This window comes from Anas platyrhynchos, chromosome 18 (genome assembly GCF_047663525.1).
Source record: "Anas platyrhynchos isolate ZD024472 breed Pekin duck chromosome 18, IASCAAS_PekinDuck_T2T, whole genome shotgun sequence".
Taxonomy (NCBI): domain Eukaryota; kingdom Metazoa; phylum Chordata; class Aves; order Anseriformes; family Anatidae; genus Anas; species Anas platyrhynchos.
Genome location: NC_092604.1, coordinates 11,267,477 through 11,290,068, shown reverse-complemented (window position 1 = coordinate 11,290,068; position 22,592 = coordinate 11,267,477). Strand labels below are relative to the sequence as shown.

The following is a 22,592-nucleotide window of genomic DNA, read 5'->3' as shown; positions in this document are numbered from 1 at the left end:
GACCAGAGCAGCGCTGATGCCGCCCAAGGGGGGACACCTCCGGGACCCCCCCGGCTACCCGGGGCTGGGGGACCGCGGGGACATCCCCGCCTGGGGACCCCCGGGGGCGGCTCGGGGGGGGGCCGGGCTGATGCTGCCCGCTGCGGGGCCGGGCTCAGCCGTGCCGTACCGAGCCATACCGAGCCATACCGAGCCGTACCGAGCCGGGGCTCAGCCCCCCGCCTCCCCGAGCTGCTGCGGAGCTGCGTGCGCCGCCCCGCGCCGAGCCGGGCGGAGCCGCGCCGAGCCGAGCCGGGCCGGGCCGAGCCGTGCCAAGCCGGCTGCGCTGCGGAGGGGCAGAGCGGGCGGCTCGGCTCGGCCCCCTCCATCCCCCCCCCAAACCCGCTTCCCCTCCGTTTTTTCCTCCCGGTGGCCGGAGGAGAGGAGGGGGCCGCGGTCTCCCCGGCCATGCCCCCCGGTGCTTGAGGCCCGCGGCCGCCCGCAGCATGCGGAGGATCCGGCGGTTGGTGCACCTGGTGCTGTTCTGCCCCCTCTCCAAGGGCCTGCAGGTACAGCACGGGGATGAGCTGGGCTCGGGGGGACGGAGCCCGAGCTGGGGGGGACGGGAGGGGAGGGATGGAGGGGGCTCGGAGGTGCCCGTCCCCGCATCCCGGCACCGGCAGCGCACAAAGGGGAGCAGGGAGCGGGGGGCGCAGCTGGCACCGGGATGGGGACCGGCACTAAGGGGCAAGGGGGTGGCATCGGGACACCCGGACCGGCATCGGGGTGTGGGGTCCGGGGAGCGGCACTGAGGGGGTTGCATAACCCGCGGCTCTGTGGGGCTGTGGGGTGGGATGCTCCGCCAGGCAGCCCCAGCCATCTGGCATCCTTCCTTCCATCCATCCATCCATCCATCTGTCCATCAGGCAGCCCCATCCATCCCTCCTTCCATCCATCCATCCATCCGTCCGTCCGTCCATCCGCCCACCCACCCCGCATAAATAACCGAGCCGGCCAACGCAGCAGTTGGAGCAGCGCGGCCGACTCCTTCCCCTCGCTTTATTTCTGTTCCTTCTTATTTATTCATTAATGAATGAATTAATTTTCCCCCTCCTCAGCCACTGGTAGGAGCGCCCCAGCCGTGATGGGGCCGGGTGTTCCCCCTGCAGCGATGGGATGGGAAAAGTCCCGGAGCAGCGGGGTTATCCCTGAGGGATAGGGAAGGGGGCAGAGGGTGCTGGCAGGGGTGGGAGCAGAACCGAGAGCCCTCGGGGAGGGGGCTGTGTGGCCAAGGGGGGCATTTTGGGGGCTGGCACTAGCCGAGAGCCGGCTGTCACCTTCCCAAGCCCTGCAGCCTGAGCAGCGGCTGCGTGGAGCCGTGCCAGCGGGCAGGGGCCGGGCACTGGGACTGCCAGGGGTGGCCGAGCCCGTGGTGTCAGAGCTGTGCTGCTCTGTCTGGATTGCCTTTGAAGGCAGCTCTGGCCCCAAATCACTTCTACGCCTGGAGTCGCCCTAAATCTAAACACAGAGGCTCAAGCAAGCGGAGGGCAGCGGCCGCTGGTTTGTGCTCCCAGCCCAGGCGGCAGGCAGGGAGCCCCAGGCCTCGAGCCTCAGCCCCTGTAGGGAACTGTAACATCAGCCACAAATGCAAAATGTTGCCCAAACCCCGTGGAACTTCCCGTTGCAAAACGTCCCAAACCTTCCTGCTGCCTTCCACCCTCTGAGGGGCGACGTGCCACGCTCAGGTTTCAGTCCCGACCTCCCCTCCTGCCTGGGAAAGTGATGGGTTCTTGGTCTGAGGAAGCCAACGGGGATATTTGGGCTGTTCCAGGGCTTTATCACCCCAAAATGGGGGAGGTCCATCAACAGGTCCCTTTGCTGAGGGTTTGGTGGGTCACACCCCTGCTGCTGGGCAGTTTCGGGGGGTCTCCTACACCCCAGGGACTCGTCTGACTGCAGCCACCAGAGCTGCCCTCGGCCCCTGGGTGCAGCCCTGTAGGAAAACGCCGCCGTCCTTTATGTTTGCCAAGTCCTCGCTGTGGCTGGGCTCTCTTCTAACAGGCGTTAATTAGCGGAGCACTTGCTCGACAGGCAAAAAGGGCACCACGGGCCGGCTCACGCTTGGGTATTGCCAATTAACCGTGCAAGGTGCCGTGATCTCGTCTCACACCCGGGCGGTTTCACGCTCCCGTTCACCCCGGCTGCGCTGCTGGCTGCAGCCTGGCACAGGAGCAAGGCAGCGGCCGTGCTAGGAGGTGTTTTAGAGCTGGGAGCAGTTTTGGAGGACAGGATCTGGACGTTTGGAGGACAGGGTCAGGACACGGAGCCCTGCAGGCTGTAGCGGTGCCGCATCCCCTCGGATCCAGCCCCAGCAGGCGTGCGGCATGCTGTGGTCTCACTGCCCATGTGTGCGAGCAGGGCTTGGAGGCAGCCACCAGCCAAGAGCTCTGTTGGGCTGGCACAAAGCAAGGACTTTGCACAGACCCCAGGAGAAATGGGGTTAGTCCCCTGCCCTGAGGAGCCACCAGGGACTGCACCGTGTGGTGCTGTACGGGCCACCAAACAGAGGGCAGCAGTGCTGCTGCAGGGTCAGACGGGAAAAATCGAAGCCAGGAGAACAAAGTCGTGCTGCGAGCCTCTGTATCGTTAGCACAGGGCATCACCCGGGCACTTACAGGTTCGTTACCCAGGTGGGAGGACAAGCAGGGTCCCCGTGGGCAGGAGGGGGCCGCTCACTGCCCTGGCAGCGACCCTTTGCGGAGGGCAGCGGCTCCCGGGCGCGTGGACGCATGGCAGGAGGCTCCTCTCAGCACTGTAATCTCCCTGCTCGTAGGGAATTTTAAGTGACCTACTTGCAGCAGGAGTTGCATAATAGGCTGCTGAATATACATAAAAATGCTGAAGGTTTCATCGGCGCTGAGATTGGTTTGTGGGGAAAAGTTGGGGCCCGGCCTGCGCCCGGGTTGGGCGGCACCGATGGGCACCCGCAGCCGCCGACCTTCCCCCGTGATTTCTTTCCCTTCCAGAGTCGCCTGCCGGGCATCAAGGTGAAATACCTGCTGGTGGTGTGGCTGGGCATCTTCGTGGGCAGCTGGGTGGCCTACATGCACTACTCCTCCTACTCCGAGCTCTGCCGCGGCCACGTCTGCCGGATGATAATTGTGAGTGCCCGCAGCAGCACCGGGCACGGGGGTCCCGCTGCGGGGAGCCGGGGGGAGCTGGGGAGCTGCTGGCTGGAGCAGGGACGGGAGTGGGACGGGATGGGGGAGGTCATAGGAAGGAGGGAGGATGGGGAAAAGGAGCTCTGAGCTCGGTGCCGTGCTCTGCGCCATCGTGCCCAAACGCTGTGCCAAAGAGCTCTCCTGGCAGCTGCTCCCCCGGCTCCATCCCCGGCGGCACAGCGAGCTTTGTGGGCTGGGGAGGTGACCTTCTCCTGCCAGGGCGGTGGCAGAAGCTTTTAATGGGATGTTAGGAGGGAAGCAAGCCAGGCTCTGGCAGGTTGATGCCTGCGAGGGGAAGCTGCAGTGAGGGGGGAGCTGCGGGGGGGCAGAGCATCGCGCCGGGGTGCTCTGCAGAAGGAAAAAGGGAGCAGGCAGGCTGTGGGTGCACCTCTGTAACTGCTGTGCCCTACAGAAAGCAGCAGCCCGCATGAAGGGCAGACCCCGTGTGGGATCTTGGCTCAGCTGGGGCTGGTGAGGGGCTGGTGGCCAAGTGGGGACCCCCCCAGGTCCGCTGCGGGTGTCCCGTGGCAGGGCTTCAGGTCCCAGCGAGGAGCAGGACGCCGAGGTTCTGGCTGCAAACGCCTCGTTCATCAATCCTTCAGCAGCGAAGGGAGGCAGGAATTGCCATAACAACAGCAACGATCGTTTAATTTGATTTTCTGCATGACTCCGACCACAGGGTCTCGGGTGCTAATTCCTGCTCTGAGCTTGGGATTTCAGACACCGTGTCCAGCCGTGGCCCGTGTGAGCAGGTCCAAGGGTTAATTCCCATCCACGCTAAAAAAAAAAAAAAGGAAAAAAAAAAGGAAAAAAGATGCTGTGAATTTCTGCAGCTCCTGTTTGCAGCCCCGAGGCTGTTGAGCCCTCGCTGCTGACTGCAGAGCTGCAGCCTCTGCTGCCTGCGGCTCGCCGACCGAGCTGCCCTGCGCGTGGATCACAGCCACCGTCTGGCCCTGGCCCTGCCGCCGCCTGGATCGGGGCCAGCCCATCTCGCAGCACGGGCTGCTGCTCCCTGAGAGCGTCCTGAGCCCCTGCAGCCTTGTCCTCCCCCAGCCCCAGCCCCGCTGGGTTTGCAGCAGCAAATCCCCTCCAGCAGCACCTCGCCGACAGCAGCTAGGATTTGATCCAGCGATCCGCACAGCCTGCTTGCTGGAGCCAGGAGCCAAAAACCTCCTTTCCCCAGTTTCCCCAGGACAGGACAGCCCCTTGGATTGCTCCCTGCCTGCGGGGAGCAGCCGGTGTCAGCCCAGCCTCATTTTCCAGAGGCACCAAACCCTCCCCAAAGGGTCCTTCCTGCAACTGCCGCGGGTTTTGCAGGGGCTCAGCCCCAGGTGCCCCCACACACCCAGCTCACATCTCCCCAGTTAAAAGCCTTGTTCTGGGGCCAGCAGGACTCCTTCGGTGTCAAAGCCGAGAAGATTTTGGGTGGGATTTCTTCGGGAGGCACAGAGCAGGGAGGCTGGGGGGCACTGCAAGGGGCTGGACTCAGAGCAATGAGCGCTGCAGCTCCCTGACAAACCCACGCTGTCGTTCATCGGTGCGGGGCATTTTACCTTCTCAGCCTTGCCACCCCCTGGGCTGTGAGGGTGTTAGGGGGGAAACTGAGGCACGGAGCCATCCCAGCACCTGCTCTGTGGTGTACCAACACAGCCTGGGGGGGACGATGTGGTCCCTGGCACCGCATCCTGGTGCTGAACCCAAGGCCGGGGTGATGCTGGGCTGGAAATGAAAACTGGAAAAACCCCAACTTCTGTATCTGGGATGCCCCAGGTGTCACGGGACGCCCCCTTGGTTCTGAGGTGGATGGGGGAGCTGCACTGCACAGCCCCCGCTGAGCTCCTCTCTCTGCCTTCCCTCCCCAGTGTGACCAGTACAAGAAGGGGATCATTTCTGGCTCCACCTGCAAAGAGCTGTGCGAGGAGCACAGCCTCCTCTTCCAGCGCTGCCTCTCCTCCTCTCCCACCCAGCAGGTAGGTCTCTGCCCCGCTCCTGGGGCCACTGAGCGGCTGGGGGTGGGTGCAAGTGCCAAAAAATGGGACCTGGGGGGTGTCCTCCTCCACCCAGCCACGCTTCTGCTCCTTGCCCATCACAGCTCCCCATCAGGGTCTGGCTGCTGCTTTCCTCCTGCCTTTTTCTCCCCTCTCCTGTGCTGCAGGTTTACAGCGGGCTGTGGAAGGAGAAGGAGGTGATCATCAAATGTGGCATCGAAGAGGCCCTGAAGGCAGACAGCAACCCGGCCTCGGCGCCCAGGAGGGATGTGGTGCTCTTTGACAAACCCACTCGGGGCACATCGATGGACGAGTTCAAAGAAATGCTCCTGAACTTCCTGAAGGTGAGCCAGGGTCCCTGCGGAGCCTGCCTCCTCCCACTTGCTGTGTGGAGGGCTGGAGGAGCTGAGAAACCCCCTCACCCCCACACGGGAATTGCTATTTGCAAGATTTTGGTGTCACAGCCCTGGAGGCGGCTGTACCAGGGGTGCCTGAGCCCCAAACTTGTCCTCTCCCAAGCCAAGCACTCAGCTCTGCCCTTCCCCAGCTCAGACTCATGATACTGAAGCTGAACGCAGAGCTGCACAGCTCTGATGGCACTTCTCTCATTCTCTTCCAGTCCAACCTAGGAGACCAGCCCTCTCTGGCAGCCTTGGTGAGCCAAATCATCACCATGGCCGACGTGAACCAGGACGGGAAGGTGTCCTTGGCCGAGGCCAAATCCATCTGGGCGCTGCTGCAGCTCAACGAGTTTCTCCTCCTGCTCTCCTTGCACGAGAAGGAGCACACGGCCAAGCTGCTGGGGTACTGCGGGGACCTCTACGTCACGGAGAAGATCCCTCACAGCTCCCTGTACGGGACGGACGTGCCACCTTTCCTGCAGCCCCTGCTGCCCACGGCCTTGCAGCGCGTCCTCCATCAGTGGGTGGCTCCGGCCTGGCCCCGGCGCGCCAAGATCTCCATCGGGCTGCTGGAGTTCGTGGAGGAGATCTTCCACGGGACCTACGGCAACTTCTACATCTGCGAGACCAGCGTCGGGAACGTGGGCTACAACGAGAAGTACGACTTCAAGATGGTCAACCTGCGGAAGGTGGCGACCGAGATGGCCATCAGGGGGTTCCTGAAGGGCCGCCACTGCGAGCAGAACGTGGACTGCACCTACGGGCAGGACTGCACGGCCACCTGCGACAAGCTCCTGAAGCAGTGCAAAGGCGACGTGGTGCAGCCCAACCTGGCCAAGGTGTGCGGGCTGCTGCAGGACTACCTGCTGTACGGGGCCCCCCTGGAGCTGAAGGACGAGCTGCAGAAGCAGCTCCGAACTTGCATGACCCTCAGCGGCCTGGCCAGCCAGATGGAAGTGCACCACTCCCTCGTGCTGAACAACCTCAAGACCTTGCTTTGGAAGAAGATCTCCAACACCAAATATTCCTAACGGAGGGGTGGGGAGGGGGAAGCACAGCCCTGGGATTTAGATTTCGGATTTGAGATCTCGGAGCAAAGCCCAGCCAAGGGGCAAGGGCCTGCTTCTCCATCCTCTTCTCCCCCCGCAGGAAGCAACCCGTGCTCTCCGCAGGGAGTTCAGCGTAGCTGCAGCCCCGTCGCCTTCATGGAAAAACCAAATCCCGACGTCCACCACCATGGAGCCAGTCTGCAAGAGCATGCTGCGGAGCTGGGGGACCAGGAGCTGGGCTGAGGAACGGGCTGGGGGGGAAAAAAACAACGCCACAGGAGGAGAGAAGGGAGCGGAGCCCAGCTGGGTGCCTCTCACTGTTCCTTGATTAAGAGGAAAGCAATGCCGAAAGCCGAGAATGAATCATTCATGCTGTACTTGTCGCATCTTATTTTGATGAACATCTCTGATGTAAATAAATAGCTTTTCTGTGAATCACGCCAGTACATCAATAGTGCAACAGCAGCCCTTTGAGCACCAGCTTGCTTGCGAGCTAAAAAGGCGAAAAAGGTAGATTTTCCTATTCAGAAGCATCTCTCTAAGTATCTGAGTCAGCTACCATGAGATCCAGCTGCAACTTAGGCAGCGGATAAGCTGTCTTTTCCAGGGCAGAGAACCCTGGCGATTGTTTCACTGCTTTTTTAAGTGCCTGACCCCGTGACAGTGATGCAAGGGCTTGCGTGAGGCTCTCCACCCAGCTGCTTCTGCCCTGTGGGCCCAAAGTGGCTGCCGGGAAGCCCAGGCCATTCCCCAGCGGGCCAGGTTTTGGGGCATGTAAGGCCAGAACAGCTTAAAGGGAACGTAAGGGCTGCCCCGTGCTCAGTTTGGACCAGCTACCACTAATTTGTCCTTCGTTACTGCCCACCATCCTCAGTCACCTGTGCAAGGATGAGGCAACCTTTCCCTTTAATCCTCTAAGCCAGGCTTGCACTGCAGAGGTTAAAGATTAATGCCAGAATAATCCAGTGCTTCTCCCATCATCAGAATGAATTTGCAGAGACTCTTTTCGGCGGCGACCATTTGTTGGTCTGTGCAAATAGCACCAGGTCTCTTCGCCACAGGCTGTTTCCTTTAAACGCTCGGCCTTGTGCAATCACGGGTAGAGAGGAAGAGTTTCTGTGAGCCACCCTGAGCTCGCTCTGCTCCCAGGACAATCGTATCGCTGCCGCTGGAGCACATATGCTGGTGCTCTTGCCAACAATTGCTCAGTGAAGTGGAGCGTGTATCTGAAGTACAATCATCGAGGGAAAAAAAATACATCTGGCAGTATATATAGCCCGCGAAGGCAACGGGTAATGTCACGGCTGCAAATTTATGAGCCCTTTGGAGGAGAGATATCAGTATTTCCTTCTATTAGTTCCATAGGATCATCATTACCTCTCACTGTTATTTATGGAGGAAATGTTTCAGTGTCAACAGCGCTCTAAATCTAGCGCAGAGCCAGCCGAGCTTGCTCCCTGCAGAGGAGTCGGCTTCGCAGCATAATTCATCTGGGGTAAGGTTGAGCATTTGTAAGGTTTCTTCACTTGAAGGGTTGCGAGTTCCTCAGCGCACTGGAGGTGCCCTTAATTCAATATCAACATCACACAGCGAGGACTCCACCTCCACTAAGCACAGGTACAGGTTCCTGCACAGCACAGAGCCTTTGGGGGAAGGCAAGGACTGGAACCCTTTTAATGAGGCTCCACCGAGCTACCCCAGCTCCTCGTCTATTGTCCTGTATTCCCATGGCAACTAGCTCCACTGACAGATTAATTTTCTTCTGCCATTAGGAAAAGAAACCTAACAACCATGCCAAATCCTCTCATTTTCAGGACAGCCGTTTTTCACCCTCCCATCTGTTTGAAATCTTAAAAGTAAGTTTGGTCCTGATAAATGGCACTCCCACAACACTTCATCCCCACTGCTCCCTTCCCCAAAAGCCACACTACATAAAGCAGCAGGTAAAACAAATGCATTCTGTACTTATTCACATCATCCCAAGCATCAGAACCTCTTTATGCATTTATGAGTTGTTCAGGAGAAAGACAGCCCGTGTACTTAAGAGGCTTAGCTAAGACACTTCATTCAAATAAAGACTTTTGACAAAAATATCACATTACCATGTTATTCATCTGCAAACCCCCGGAACAGGGCTGGACACTCATTATGACACAGACCCCAAGAACCCAGTTTTGTTCATCACTAATACAACACACAAGTGTTTCCAAACAACTGATTATTGTTTGCAAGTTATGGTACAATGTGAAGTATGACTAAAGGCAAAGCTATTTTACCCTCGTAAAGCCTCCTTCCAACTTCCCACAGCAGTTGGAAAAGGAGGAAGAGCTGAAACAGTGAAAGGCTGGCAAATGGATCTCAACAGATGCTGCTGCTTGAGCAGCACGGTAGATTTAAGAGTGCTAGAAGAGAAACTTGCTTCTTAACTCAGTCCTGTGTTTCATTCTTCAAGGTTGAAAAAATGTTAGTTCTCATCTGCACAGGTAAGTCCTAAATCACAATAGTTTACGGTATTACTTTGGGTTGTACTATTACACAAGCATAATTCAGACTTGTAGGTAGCGTTTTTATAGTAGTTTTATTTTAAGCCTCTTCAACCATATGGAGAAAACACATCAAGACAACAGTGCTTCAAAACATGGGCGTGAATATTTTCACATTGCGTGCGAGCCAAGATCACTGGCAGAAATTGAAGCCTACAACTTTTAAGGCTCTTCATCAAGAGTACATGAAAAGGACACTTGGAGCTATACATTTGAGTTCACACGTTACAGCAAACATTCAGAGCTACATTTAAGCAGCACTGCATGAGCTTTCCCTGGCTGTAGTTTGCTTGAACCATGTAAGAAAAGATGAAGCTTTAGGAATCTTCAAATGGAGGCACTTCTAAACCGTTTCTTTTGCTGTAGCCAGGTTTGGGAGAAATTTTAGAATTCAAGGCATGATCTGCAAATAAAAAAAATGCACAAGATGTTAGACAAGAACTTCAAATAAATACAGCCAGCAAGAGTTAGCAATAAACATTAATCCTAAAAAGATAACTAATCCATACCATTGAGACTCCTGCTGCTCACTATGGTGTAGTATCTAAGCTCAAAAATTATACTTCAGTCCAGAAAAAAAAACAACACATGAATTCTGCAATTCACTGGCTGAAACCACCGCAGTCAGTGGAAGCTGAGCACCTGAAAACTTGCGTGGATCAGACCTAAAGCAGTGACAGAAGGCACTAATAAATCAGGCTACTTTAGGAGGTTCTGTGCCACTGCATCAGGAAGGTTTTAAAGCACTTTGGTTGCCCTTCAGCTCCCTAAAACCCAAAGGGGAGCTTGCCAACCCCAGTGCAGAGGCAAGCTATTAATAATGCAAAGGAAGAAAAGTTGGGCTTCTTCCAGTGCTCAAAGCCATGACATGAAACAGTTATAAGCAGTGATGGTAATATACATTTACTTTTTTTTTTTTTTTTTTTTAAATCAGAACCACTTTGATACAAAATATTGATCTTTGCCAAAGCCAAAAGCTAGGTAATTCTTTCGATAAAGAAATACTCATAGCCCAGGATTGCTGCTCAGTCTTGGGAAGATGGTTAGCAGCAAATGCCATTGGGAAAATTTTAATAGATGTTCTTTCTATGCCTCACAGTAAAGGTCTGAAGAGAGCCTCATTAGGTACTCGCTACCCCTACAGGACCCTTGATGTGAGTGAAGTCTAATGAAAAAAATCCATTACGTATTTCAGCGTTAAAAGAAGTCAGGAAATTTAAATGGAAGAGTCGCATCTTAAGGCATGCCTCCCTGCATACCCATATCCCCAACAACCTTATTAGCATTCTTTTCCAACACCACTGCTGGTAGGCAGTGACTTTTCCCAATTAAATGGCTCATTTTGCAGCCAGCAGCTACCCGCTTGGTTAATGGCACCTTTGGCCCTCATAATGCCCATTTAATGAGGACATTTTCCAACATTTAGCACTGCCAGATTTTGTCAAGCTATTAGTCACTGCAAAACCTCAAGAGTTTCACAAAGCTACATGTAGCCAAAGCTTCTCTCACTTCCAGCATGCTAACATACAAACACAGCAGAAAACAAGTAAAAAGTTGCATTGTTCCCAATGATATTTTTGCTTTTTGTGTTATGTGTTACCAGTTAAACCATGATAAACACGGAAGCTGCCTCTTGTCTCAGGAAGCACTCCCTTCTACATTTACTGAAAGGCATTGTAATCTTTTTATTTCTACAGAACATCTAAGACATCATCTCGTCACTTGCAGATTTGTGACATTTTTTCCAGTAGCGTTGTGTCAAACTGCAGTAGGAGACCCTGTTTTGATCATTTCTGACACTTTACAACACAGAGCATGTTCTCAGCAAATTGTCTTTGATTAAACAGCACTTCACTGTACAGACTCTTACAAGAAGTGCTGTGCTTTACTGCTGTTACTTCTATAACATTTATTAACATCAGCAATATGAAATTGCATAGCTCTTATCTGTGTCAATGACAAAGTAATTTTCATCTGTTGAACTTCTGGTTTCTCAAATACCTTAAAAAAAGATTTCTACAGGAACACCTCCCCCAACCAACTCTTACATGCACAATCACTTTTTTTTGTCTGCTAAGTTCATGTGCATGAGCTTAATTCCAAAGCACTCCACCTACAGTGCAGGTTTCTCAGAGAAAAAAAAGTGAAAACCCTGAATTTTAAATGCACACTTCTGGAAAGATCTTAACATGCCACCTTGAGCAAGGTTTTGATTTGCACATGTCCTGTCAGAAGACAGAGGGACAAGATGTACCAACCCAAAACACCTACCCTGATGCTGCTTTAGTAACACACTGATGCTTGTGTATGTTTCCAAGAGATGATAATACCTACCTTCAATATTTGATGCAAACTGCAGAACAACTCAGACCCGTTCTCAAATGCAACTGTAAGAAGAAAAAACATCTCAAGTTGTTTTTGTTTTTTTAACTCACCAAAGCAAGAGTGATTTTATAGCCACACTTCAGAAGATTGCCAAAGGTGCTGATTGCATCTTTTGGTCAAGCTGATTAGCACACTTGCTAGTCAAGTTGTTGGCTGAGAGTTCAACAAATGTTAGGGGAAGGTTACCATTTTCTCCATATCCTGAATCCACACCCAACTGCTTCTAGACCATGCCAATACTTTGAAAACAAACTGAAGTGCCTGCTTCCCTCATCTACTCCACTCCCAGGTAGAGTGGATTCTCAATATCCACATGCTAAAACCCTGCAAAACTCAAGAGCTGCATTATATTGCTATCCTCCCTTTCCAGATGGAACAGACATCAAAGCAAGGATGTCTCACAGGCCACAAAGGACTGTGTTCAAGGCAAAAATAGAACTCAAGGATAGAGCTGTCACTTCTGTTTGTCCTTGCAAAAAAAAAATAAAATAAAAAAATAGCAAAAGGACCTTCCTCCCCGATGTGATTAAAGCTGACATCATTCTAACTATCTTTCCAAGGAAATTTGCTCCATCTTCCGCTGATTCTCTCTCGAGAGGTACACATGTGAACAATGTCAAGTTAAAATCTCTGAGCAGTTGCAAGTTTCAGGCACAGGAAGCCCATTCATCTCCACCCCCTAATGATATTAAGATGTCATGACATCAAACTCTCCAAGGAGTCAGGACTATTAGAATAAATACTGGAGTTGGCCATCTCTTCATGCCAATAAAAGACATGATATACAAGAAACCCGCATTAGCTTTCAACACAGAACATGTTAGCAAAATTTAAGTTCAGTTCTAGCCAAAACCAAAATTCAGTTGCTTTTTATCACAGATTCCAAAGCCTTACCTTTTTTCTGTGGAAGTGTCTTCTCAAACAACTGCCTTCATAATTTCCTATTAAAGAGCAGATGGTAATTAGATTCATAGCAAAAGAGATCAAAAGCAAGAAAAATGGATGTAAGCCACAAGTTAAACGACTCTAAGGAATTTTAAAGAAGCAGTAGCTAACTTGGAATTCAGGCTCAGTGTCCTCCCTCTGCCTCATTCTTAGACAATGCAGCAGAAAAAAGCAGCCTGGAAAGAAAAATACTCTTTGCAGCCCGGTATTTCCACCGAAGCAGAGCAAGACACCAAGGAAGCTACTGAATTTTCAAGACTGCAGCTCAGCATAATGAGCACACAGGACTGCTGACATTTGGTAGTAGATAAGTCAGTCACATCTCTCATCTGCTACACAAACAAGGTGTTTATTGAGAATGACTGTCACACCGACAGATAGGACTAGCTTCCGCACCCTGTCCCTACACAGCTGTCCAAACTGCAAGATTTAAGATTAACATTAAAAAAGAGCAAGCTAGAAAGAAGTGTCAGGTTGCTCGCCATTTCTGAGTGCTCACAGGTTTCAGAGCACTAGCAAAGACGTCGCCTTTTCCTTTCTGCCACCTAATGACACAAACATGGCACTGCAGCCACATCTGCAACACGACTGGGGCAGGGCATGGAGCCTCTCAGCACATGAACTCCCATCTGCAACTGCTCACCTCAGGTCTTGGAGAAGACCTCCCGTCCTGGGTAAGACCTCCTTGGTCTGCCACTTCACACACCTTTCTCTGAAAGAGGAAAAAATACACGGAGAATTTATGATAGCTATTGAGGCATGCTTCAAAGCCTGGTTATATGGTTATTTTCACTAAGAAATTGAAAGGCCCAGTAAAAGAGAGGAGCTGAAGAACTAAATGCATAGTGCGGGCATATTTTAGACAGCATTAGGGTTGGGGCTGCCAGCACGCAACCCCCCCAAGACTTGCACATTTAATACAGCACATACAGAACAGCTTTCTGTTATATAACATAGAGCTCTCACACTTCAAGCAATTAAAAAAAAAACAAAACAGGAGATTTAGTTTCTCAAAAGCCTCCTAACAAAACCAGCCTATCTGCAGTGTCAGGCTATCAATCACTCGAGTGCTCACGGGTTTCGGAACAAGCGAGCGTAGAACATAGCCTGTCTCTCTCTGCCACCTAATGACGCGGAGGTGCCACAGCAGCCACCTTCGCAACGCCTGTGGCAGGAAGCAATTTCAAAAAAAAACAAGCAGACAAAGACTGAAGGGCTGTATTATGGGTATTTATAACAACAAGGTTCTATTGCGTCCTCCTAAAGTTGTATTAGAAAGGTATCTGGTGCAGATAGTGACACTAAATGTAGCTCGGCACTTATATAAGTTTACGAGGTGCCTGAAACTCGTTTGCCAGCAGCAACCAGCTTTTCCTCACAGCTTGGGACCTGGAGAGGCCTGGTGTTCAGCGTTACTTACCCTTGGTGTTTCATGCTGGAAGATCTTCCTCATGCTGAAAAATCTCGCTCATTTCACCCTCTGCCTTCTGCAAGAGAAGAGGAAGAGGAATAAAAAACGAGGAAGAATGTGAGGCTTTGCTAATCACACAACAAGCTTCTTTCTGAGCTATACCACTTAACAGCATCTCAGGAAAAAAAGATTAAAACCAAAAAATGTAACTTGCTAAGCAGATCCCCTTAAAATTACTCGAACCTTCAACGTTTAAATCCCGAGGAGGCCACAGGCCACCACTGCACACCCCAACCACGCTCCCTGTCCCCCCCGATCCCGGTCCCCCCTCATCGCCCACGGCGGCTCCCGACCTTCATCTCCCGGCTCCTTCCTCCTCCTCCTCCTCCTCCCGCCCGGGCCCCCTCAGCGCCCATCCGCGGGGCCCCGTGGCGGAGCTGAGGCGCCTCTGCAGCTCGGTGCCGGCTCCCAGCACCATGGCGGGGCCTCCCCGGAGCCCCCTCATCCCAGCCTAGCCCCGTTCCCGCTCCTCTCCCCGCTCCCCGCTCCGAAAGGCCGGGCCCGTGCCCGCCTCCCGCTTATAAAGGGCGGGCGGCGGGGACGCCCCGTGAGGGACGCGGCCGCCGCCTGCCGGGCCGGAGGGCGAGAGGCGGCCCCTAAAGGACACGGGGAGATGGAGGCAGGGGCTGTAGGGCTGCAAAAGGCCTCCAGGATCTGCTGGTCCAGCCACCAGTACCACCACTGAGCCATGTCCCCAAGCACCACATCCAACCTCTCCTTGAACACCCCCAGGGATGGGGACTCCACCACCTCCCTGGGCAACCCGTCCTGTTGTCTGACTGCTCTTTCTGAGGAGAAATGTCTCCTCATTTCCCACCTGAACCTCTCCTGGCACAACCTGAGGCCAATGGTCACATATTTTTAAAGTTTGGCACTATAAAAAGGTAAAAGAATTCATAAAAAAACACCTGAGTGGGAGAAAAGCATGTTTAGGTAATTATACAAATTAACCTCCGCTTTGGGTAGGTGAAAGAGCTACAAATTGTCACCTTCTTCTGGAAAGAGAGAAAAGAAGCATCCGAAAGGTCGGGTTCCCACTCAGCAGGGTCACAAAATCAGGAGCTTTATTGCTGTCGTTGCTCTCATGGGGACACTGGGACACCTTCCCCAGGGGCTCTTCCCCTCCCTGTGCCTGACGTCCACACTGTGGGGCTGCCCTAAGGCCTCCATAGAGGCACAGGGCATGTTATGGGCTGGGTTTCCCTTTTCTTTGGGAAAAAGTGAAACCTTTTATTTCTTTTCATCAGACCGTTGTGGTGGATGCTTGACCCCAAGGGGCCCGACACCCCCGTGATGCACAGGCCAGCTTTGCACAGCCCCCTGCCCCCTAAGGGTCCCCAGGATGGAGCACCAGCAGCCCATTTTTCCCCTCATCTTGTGAGCATGAACGTTTGCCAGAGATTTCCCCACCGTCACATGTAACAGGAAGAAAGAAAAAGGATCAAAACCCTTTATTTGTCACAAAAAGAGGTGCGCGATACGCATGGTTTCATGCCAGACCATTAGCTCAGGAACAGGACAGCCTCAGGACAGAGGTGCCTCCTTGCAACAGGGCCAAACAAGGACAGAGCTGAGACTGACCCTGCTCCATCTCCCCTCAGAACGCTCCAGCCAAAGTATTTCTGAGCTGGAGACATCCCTCAGCACTGCTCTGCTGAAAGCAGAGCTCTGGGTGCAGGACCAGAGCGATGCTGTGGGTGCAGCACCCATGGGAGCAGAGCAGGACACCCATTTCCAGCTGCTGGGCACAGTCATGTCTGTCCCTCAGCCAGCACGAAGTGGCTCTAATTGTCTTCTTCTTTGCTCTGGAGCTTGTGGAAGACCTCCCTCTGCTTCCTGTAGTCCTTTGCACGAATGATGGTCATCTTGAAGAGCTTGCAGTAGAGCTCCATGGCGCTGGGGCTGTCGTCGTTCCCGGGGATGGGGTAGGTGATGAGGGAGGGGTTACAGTTCGTGTCCACCACCCCCACCGTGGGGATGTTCATCTTGGCGGCATCCCGGATGGCCACGTGGGGCTCGAAGACGTTGTTGAGGCTGCTGAGAAAGATTATGAGGTCGGGCAGGCGGACGCCGGACCCGAATTGGATGTGGGCGTTGGTGAGCAGGCCGCCCTGCCAGTAGCGCGTGTGCGCGTACTCCCCGCACTCCCTTGCCGTGCTCTCGACCAGGTGGCAGAACTGGCGGTTGCGGCTGATGAAGAGGATGATGCCCTTGCGGTAGGCGATGTGGGCGGTGAAGTTGAGGGCCAGCTGGAGATGATCCATCGTCTGGTCCAAGTCGATGATGTCCTGATCCAGGCGGCAGCCGAAGATGTAGGGCTCCATGAACCTGCGGGGGCAGAGGGCGGGCGACACACGGGGCCGTGGGGCTAACATCGAGCAGAAATTCCTGGCCCCACACCCCAACTCCCGGCCGACACCAGGGCTGCTCTCTGCATCCATCCGTGTCTGTCCCACCTGGGTGCAGAGGGGCTGTGGGTCTGACACCGTGCTCAGCTCGGGGTCCCTGCGCTTTTGTAGGGCACGAAACGGGGAAACGGATGGAAAAGGTGGGCTGTGTGAGCTGCCCCAACCCCTGCCTGGCTCAATGCCACCTCCAAAGGCTTGTGTAGACTGCGGACACACTCGTGAAGTGAACAAGTGCCGGATCACGAAGACGGGCAGCACTCACCTATGCCGACAGCCCTTTTTGTGCCCCAGGTGCACCCGGGCGTTGAACAGATCCTTCATGGAGAAGAGCTCCTTCACGTTGAAGAAGTCGGGGTGGCTCAGAGGCTCGCTCAGCAGCCCGTCACCCGCAGCTGCGACAAGGACAAAAACCCCAACCATCGCTCCCGACCTCCCGAGCCGGCAGGGGCAGGAGCAAAGCCCTGGGACAGGGGAAAGGGGCCGGGGCTCGGCAGCACTCACCGGGACCGGGGGACCGGGCGGCTGGGGCCGGGGCTGGGACCGGCACCGGGGCCGGGAGGCTGCTGTAGAGCCGGGGGGCGGCTGCGGGGAGAGAAGGACAGCGGTCACACTGCCGGGCACGGCTCGGTTTAGCCCGGTTTAGCTCGGTTCAGCTCGGTTTAGCACTGCCCGAGCCCTCACCTGCCCGCAGGATCCGCGGCAGCGCCATGATCCGAGCCCGTGGGAGGAAGAGGAAGAGGAGCGGAGCCTTCCGCTTCCACCGCCCCACGCCCCCCCCCGTGCTGCTGCCCCCCTCCGGTCCCTCCTGGTTCCCCCGAACCCCTCCGGTCCCCCCAGGTCCCTCCAGGTCCCCCCCGGTCCCCATGTCCCGTCCGGATGCCCCGGGAGTCCCCGGCTCCCGGTACCCGGTACCCCCGCACCCCGCCGGCTCCCGGTGAGCGCAGCCCCGGCTCCCCCCGGCCCCAAACCCTCCCCGGTTCCCCCCCGTTTTGATGCTCTGTGTCCTCCCCCCCGCAGGCAGCAGCACCCCCTGTACCGGACCAGCAACCAGGCTTATGGCAGCAGAGCCCCCACGGTGCACGAGGTGCCGGTAGGTGCGAGCCCGAGCCGTTCCCCGGGGTCCCGGTGACTCCAACGGGTCTCGTCCACCCCCTTGGGCCTCCCGGGGTGGCTTTTGCCACCCTCCCAAGGCTCGCGAAGCCCCCCCCCCCAGTTCACAAAGCCCCTAGTTTGGTGGAAGGGAGAGCTGGTGCTGGCACACTGAGCTGGAGCATCCCAAGGGTCTGTGGTTAATGACACCACGCTGCCAGTGCTGGGTTCATTTTCTTCTTCCCAGGTCCATGTCCTCCATAAAAGCTTCCAGGCCAAGGCAGAGCAAACCTCCTTCCTGCCACAAAGCAGCCAGGCTAGGAGGTTTTGGTGCCACATCTCAGAGATGGCATTCAGCAGCCACTGGCAGACCCAGCAGCTCTGAACCATCTCAGACCCCCATCCCATGACAATGAACTCCTTGAGATGCCTTGAGATGAAGAACCCTTACAGCTTTGTCCAGATTTGTACAAACTGCAGGTGCTGCTGCTGTTGGCATGTAAATCATCTCCTTCCTCCCGTTTCTCCTTCCCACAGACCACCTTGCACGTCACCTCGCACGCATTTTCGAACACTCTGGCGCAGTGCGGCATGTACAGGGACAACGGGCTCAACACCTACCTGGAGAAGAGCCGCGTCACTGGCCCAGACAACTTCATCACCCCCCATGACACCCTCAACTTCCACCCCAGCTACAACGCCAGGGGGCCGTCGCACTGTTAGAGCTGCAGCACCAGCAGCTACAATGCCAAGCCACTTCAATTTAGTGCTGGCTGCATAGGTAAAAAAAATAAACATCCCCCCCAAAAAACAAGCAGGCAAACAACAGCACTGACCTTACCCTAAATCTGTTGTCACAGCAGAAATGTTGGCTGTGCACAGGGAAGTAAGTGTGTAAGCAAGCTGTATGACATCCACGGTGTTGAGAGAGTCCTAATCTAGTGTTTCGGAGCTTTTGTCTTAATAAAGAAGCACATGCAGGAAAATAACGTTGTTCTGAACTCCCGTGAGTACACAGCAACACTGTGGCTGCTAGCTGGTGTCCCAGGCCATGCTGCTCTGCCACGCAGCTGTTATTTTTGGACAGGCTTTGTTGCTCACCCAATATTGAATCTCCGCTAAGATAAGCAGGGAAGGGGCAATTACTTCTCTCCGATCACTGGAGTCCGTGGCATCAGCATTGTGTCTGCTGCAAGGAATCCACAGCACTTAAGTACGCTGAAAATCGTAGATGTTGTCACCATGGGGAGTAAAACACTATAAAGTGTCAAAAAAATTCATATGGCACAAAAAGCAGCAGCAGATTAACACATATGTTCACACTGTGTTAAACACACGTGTTTCCTAGGGTCCCACCCTAGGAAAAAAAAGGAGCTTTTTTTGGGTTTAGTACCAAAGGTATTCAGGGGTCTGTGGTATCTTGCCCTTTAGCAGCTGCCTGCAGACAGCAGGTACTGCTCTTCCATGAAACTAAGTTCTGGAATACCAGTTCTCTGTTAGCTCATTAGATATGGACTGGACTTAGCAGAAAAACTTTGTAAGTTTACATGTAAATGAAAATACTGAAGATATACTTCCCGTTACAACCTGCAGTGTTTTCCCAGCTCCATATCTGAAGTAGACTTGTGTATTTCTGGGTTTATAAACCTTATAGAGCAATAGAAAGTATTTGTTCCTCTGCTGGATTTGGGTAAAGGTGAGCATGTTTTACCCTCGAGGTAGCCCTGAAAGTATAAGGAGTAACTCTTGGAGGCCTGAGGCATCCCTGAAGTCCTTAACTCAAACCCTGGGCTCTTCCCATTCTTCTGGCTCTCCGTGCACTGCAAGTAGCAGCCAAGGCAGCCGTGGAGCACAGCTGCCGCCACGTGGCACGTTCCTGTGCCTGCTGCAGACTCACCAAGGGCAATTTGCTCTCTTAGCTGGCTGGGTTTGTGTGTGCTCATCCATCGTGGACAATGGATGGAGATCAGGACACCTTCCACTGACGGCTGTCGTGTGCTGACTGAAGCGTAAACCATCCCTGCAGAAGTGTGAGTCTCGGGGCTGGCAGAACGCCAGCACGGCTACAGCTGCACCAGCGCTCCTAGAACTACACGAAGTAGCCAAATTTAGGCCGTACAGTCACCCTCAGTCCTAGCACCTGACATTGAAACATTCACGCTCTCAACACAATTTTGCATTTTAGGACACTGCTCACTTTCAGTGACGCTGGATTTAGAAGTGAGCTAACGGAATTCTGCCCCCACCCGTTACTGCCATGCTGCCTCCACCGAGTCCCCAAACAAGATCTGAATAATAGATCTCAAAGTTGTCTTAGAACACATTTTCAGGATTTGTTCCCCAGTTCATTTCATGCTTCCAAGGCTTTTAAAGTGAATTGCTGAGATGTGAGAGCTGCTTTATTCAGATTGGGTAGTTCAATACAACTGCACATTTCACTGTAGAAAGGATACAAAAATCTCTAGATACCTGAGCAGTTAAGTACAAAAATATAAAACACTCAAACTTCTCCAGATCCAATCCTAAAAAGCAAAACAAAACCAAACAACTTCAACCCTCTGCCCTCCCTATTTCTGAGGGTTTCTCTTTTCCTTCAAAGCAGCCATTCCATTGCACATTTGTACGCCCTCACTTCCTCCATCCATTCAGCAGTAGCTCTCCCACCTGCAGATCAGCATATCCAAACTGACCCTGGATGCTGAAGAGAGGTAAAGACTCAATGGGAACAGTCTTTGCACCATCCTTGAATTACATTTCCAACAAAAAAATAAAAATAGCGGTGATCAGGTAGCATACAAAACCAAATTTATCCAAAAGTCCACATCTCCAACGCCCCTTCCCACATGCAGGAACCAGTTGAGAGACTGATAATTTGGCACTCCAAAGCCTCTTAGAACAAGGCTGTTAACAGCACTCCTAGAAGTTTACACACACACACACCTGAGACAACCTCGTGCTGGTTCTAAACAGGAATGACAGCACAAAATGGGCCAGTAACAGTCATTGCAGGATACGGCAGCCTTCAGGTTCGGTGCTAGTCACTGAGCTCCAGATCATATTCAGGGTACAGCTGCTTTGTAGTAACCCCTCGGATAACAGCTAGAAAAGAAATAAATACCGTTGATTTCATTAAACAAAGAGCAAGTCATAGAACCTCCCATAGCTAAGAAACCAATCAAAGATTTTGCAGCTATGCCCCCTGCTTGCCCCACTACTTTTTTTCTTTAAAGCCTATGAATAACAAAGCCAACAGAAATTAGCAAGATGTATCAAACTTCAGTAATCCATACATGGACTAAAATACCTCTAAATGCCAAATAGTTCATATATTCTAAGTTCTAATTTGAATCAGTTCTAAGAACATTCCAAGAAAATAACAAGAGTTATTCCTTACCCAGCTTGCCCAGCAGCATCTGACCGGCATCTTTAATGTCGTTATACTCATGGAGCAGAGCGATGTGTTTCTCCAACTCCTCCAGGCTGTAGCCTCTGCAACAAAACCAGAAAAATCAAAAGTGACACAGAGGGATTGCTGCTGCTGCACGGTAAGCACTTTATACATAGAAAGAGTGCACATTGCTCCAAGAAGGAAAAACAAAGGAAGGTTATCCAGGACTAGATGTGGCAGGCCATACAAGGCACAATCACAGTTCTAAGCCTCACATGAACAAGCACTTCTGGTGGCATGACATCCCATAGTACCACGACAATTAAAACTATTCGTTTCCAACATACACTTAATTCCCTCAGCAAGATCCAAGGTAAAGTTAAAGTTTCCTTAACCAAGCTCTCAGTAGAATTTGTTCTCCTTTACTAAACGAACTGCAAAGGATCCTCTGTTGTCTTTACCAGTCCTGCAATTCAAACCAATGCTGTAACCAACCCTGAGCAGCACTGGGACAAGAACAGCACCACCACAGACCCCTTCAGCTCTAATTACCGCACCACAGCACGCTTTAAACCCAAAACAGCAGAGACATCGCGCTCCCGAGGACATACTCAGCCATCAGCTGGGCGATCTCCTGGTCCAGAGCGAGCTCCTTCTGCCGCAGCTCCTCGATCTCCCGGCGCAGGGCTTCTCCGGTGGCCTCGGGAGGGCGGCAGGAGGCTGAGGCCGGGACCTGGGGGCACACACAGGGACAGACAGACGGACAGAGCCACGGACAGACACGTTACAGCACCCACCGACTGCTCCCGAGGTGCCGGGGCCGAACACCCCCCGAATACCGGCGGGGCGGCCGCTCCCGGGGCGCTCCGGGCTCCCTGAGGTGCCGGCCTGCCCCGGGCGGGGCCAGCAGCGCCCACCCACAGGCCGCGGCCCGGCCTCGGGCACTCACCGGGGACTTGAAGCCGCCGCCGCCGCTCCTCCGGGGGCCGCCGAGGGACCTGCAAAGCAAATGGCGGCTGTCAAGGGCGGGTGGGGAAGGAGAAAGGGGGAGAAGGGAAGGGGGCAGCGGGGCCCGGCTCCTACCGGCGGGCCTGAGGCGCGCAGCGCCCCGAGCCCTGCGGGAGCCCCTCCGCCAGGGCGGCCGCTGCCCGCCAATGCCACAGGAGCCGCGGGGGGTGCTGGGAGTTGTAGGCGGCCCCCCGCGCGGGGCATGCTGGGGCGGGTAGTTCTCGGCACCTCGAGGGCTGACAGGGCCTGGGTCGAGAATAAATGTATTTGTGTGTAATTAGAGGTGGTGTTTGGGTGGTGTAATAAATGTATCTGCGTGTAATTAAAGGTGGCGTTTAGGTGGTATAATAAACGTATCTGTGTGTAATTAAAGGTAGTGCTTAGGTGGCACAATGATGTATCTGTGTGTGAGTAGAGGTGGCGTTTAGGTGAGGCGCGGTGTAATTATCCCAATTAACACCGGCACCCAGCGCTTCCAGCAGCGCCTCAAAGCCCCTCACCCGCCCCCAGCCTGGTGCTGTGGCCGCCTGAGGGCTCTCAGCAGGAGCTCTGGGGGCCCTGGTGAGGGAGCAGCCAGCGCCCCGCCACCGTGACCGCCAACCAGACCCCGCAGCGCCCCTCAGAGCCCCCCTGGGTGCTGCCCTGGGGACACCAAGCAGCTGGGGCAGAGCCGAAGCGAGGAACGGGGCTGGAACCGATGGGTTTGAGCCCCTGAGC

The 22,592-nt window shown here is 54.0% G+C and overlaps 4 protein-coding genes and 2 non-coding genes across 6 annotated transcripts; 2 read left to right on the top strand and 4 right to left on the bottom strand.

The window, feature by feature from the left end:
• Positions 1–346: 346 nt before the first annotated feature.
• Positions 347–7,073, top strand: DIPK1B (divergent protein kinase domain 1B). Its single transcript, XM_027470691.3, has 5 exons — positions 347–548; positions 3,006–3,140; positions 5,063–5,170; positions 5,356–5,532; positions 5,808–7,073. The coding sequence occupies exons 1-5, from the start codon at positions 486–488 to the stop codon at positions 6,618–6,620; spliced, it is 1,296 nt and encodes a 431-aa protein (XP_027326492.3). The 5' UTR covers positions 347–485; the 3' UTR covers positions 6,621–7,073.
• Positions 7,074–12,976: 5,903 nt separating this feature from the next.
• LOC113845502 (small nucleolar RNA SNORA17) lies at positions 12,977–13,109 on the bottom strand. The gene has a single exon (XR_003501093.1). It is a non-coding gene; the product is annotated as a small nucleolar RNA SNORA17 (small nucleolar RNA).
• Positions 13,110–13,554: 445 nt separating this feature from the next.
• On the bottom strand, positions 13,555–13,686 carry LOC113845501 (small nucleolar RNA SNORA17). Its single transcript, XR_003501092.1, has one exon. It is a non-coding gene; the product is annotated as a small nucleolar RNA SNORA17 (small nucleolar RNA).
• A 1,732-nt stretch (positions 13,687–15,418) lies between these two features.
• MRPS2 (mitochondrial ribosomal protein S2) lies at positions 15,419–17,204 on the bottom strand. The gene is made up of 4 exons (XM_038165106.2): positions 17,072–17,204; positions 16,892–16,972; positions 16,653–16,782; positions 15,419–16,310 (listed from the first exon to the last, which is right to left on the bottom strand). The coding sequence occupies exons 1-4, from the start codon at positions 17,097–17,099 to the stop codon at positions 15,767–15,769; spliced, it is 783 nt and encodes a 260-aa protein (XP_038021034.1). The 5' UTR covers positions 17,100–17,204; the 3' UTR covers positions 15,419–15,766.
• On the top strand, positions 17,083–18,465 carry PIERCE1 (piercer of microtubule wall 1). Its single transcript, XM_038165107.2, has 3 exons — positions 17,083–17,324; positions 17,408–17,480; positions 18,017–18,465. The coding sequence occupies exons 1-3, from the start codon at positions 17,098–17,100 to the stop codon at positions 18,200–18,202; spliced, it is 486 nt and encodes a 161-aa protein (XP_038021035.2). The 5' UTR covers positions 17,083–17,097; the 3' UTR covers positions 18,203–18,465.
• Positions 18,466–19,854: 1,389 nt separating this feature from the next.
• SWI5 (SWI5 homologous recombination repair protein) lies at positions 19,855–22,207 on the bottom strand (the record flags this gene model as incomplete). Its single annotated transcript, XM_038165153.2, has 5 exons — positions 19,855–20,578; positions 20,874–20,968; positions 21,479–21,600; positions 21,817–21,865; positions 21,951–22,207. Coding segments are annotated over 5 exons (588 nt in total), but the record flags the coding sequence as incomplete, so codon positions are not given.
• Between the last annotated feature and the right edge of the window lie 385 nt (positions 22,208–22,592).

Coding starts and splice junctions, on each gene's coding strand:
- MRPS2 (XM_038165106.2), bottom strand. CDS start 17,099: ATGGCGCTGCCGCGGATCCTGCGGGCAG. Junction 16,783..16,891: donor CGCCCGGTCCCCCGGTCCCG/GTGAGTGCTGCC, acceptor TCCTTGTCGCAG/CTGCGGGTGACGGGCTGCTG. Junction 16,311..16,652: donor AAAAAGGGCTGTCGGCATAG/GTGAGTGCTGCC, acceptor CTGCCCCCGCAG/GTTCATGGAGCCCTACATCT.
- PIERCE1 (XM_038165107.2), top strand. CDS start 17,098: ATGATCCGAGCCCGTGGGAGGAAGAGGAAGAGGAGCGGAGCCTTCCGC. Junction 17,325..17,407: donor CCGCACCCCGCCGGCTCCCG/GTGAGCGCAGCC, acceptor TCCCCCCCGCAG/GCAGCAGCACCCCCTGTACC. Junction 17,481..18,016: donor CCACGGTGCACGAGGTGCCG/GTAGGTGCGAGC, acceptor TCCTTCCCACAG/ACCACCTTGCACGTCACCTC.
- DIPK1B (XM_027470691.3), top strand. CDS start 486: ATGCGGAGGATCCGGCGGTTGGTGCACCTGGTGCTGTTCTGCCCCCTC. Junction 3,141..5,062: donor ACGTCTGCCGGATGATAATT/GTGAGTGCCCGC, acceptor TTCCCTCCCCAG/TGTGACCAGTACAAGAAGGG. Junction 5,171..5,355: donor CCTCCTCTCCCACCCAGCAG/GTAGGTCTCTGC, acceptor CCTGTGCTGCAG/GTTTACAGCGGGCTGTGGAA.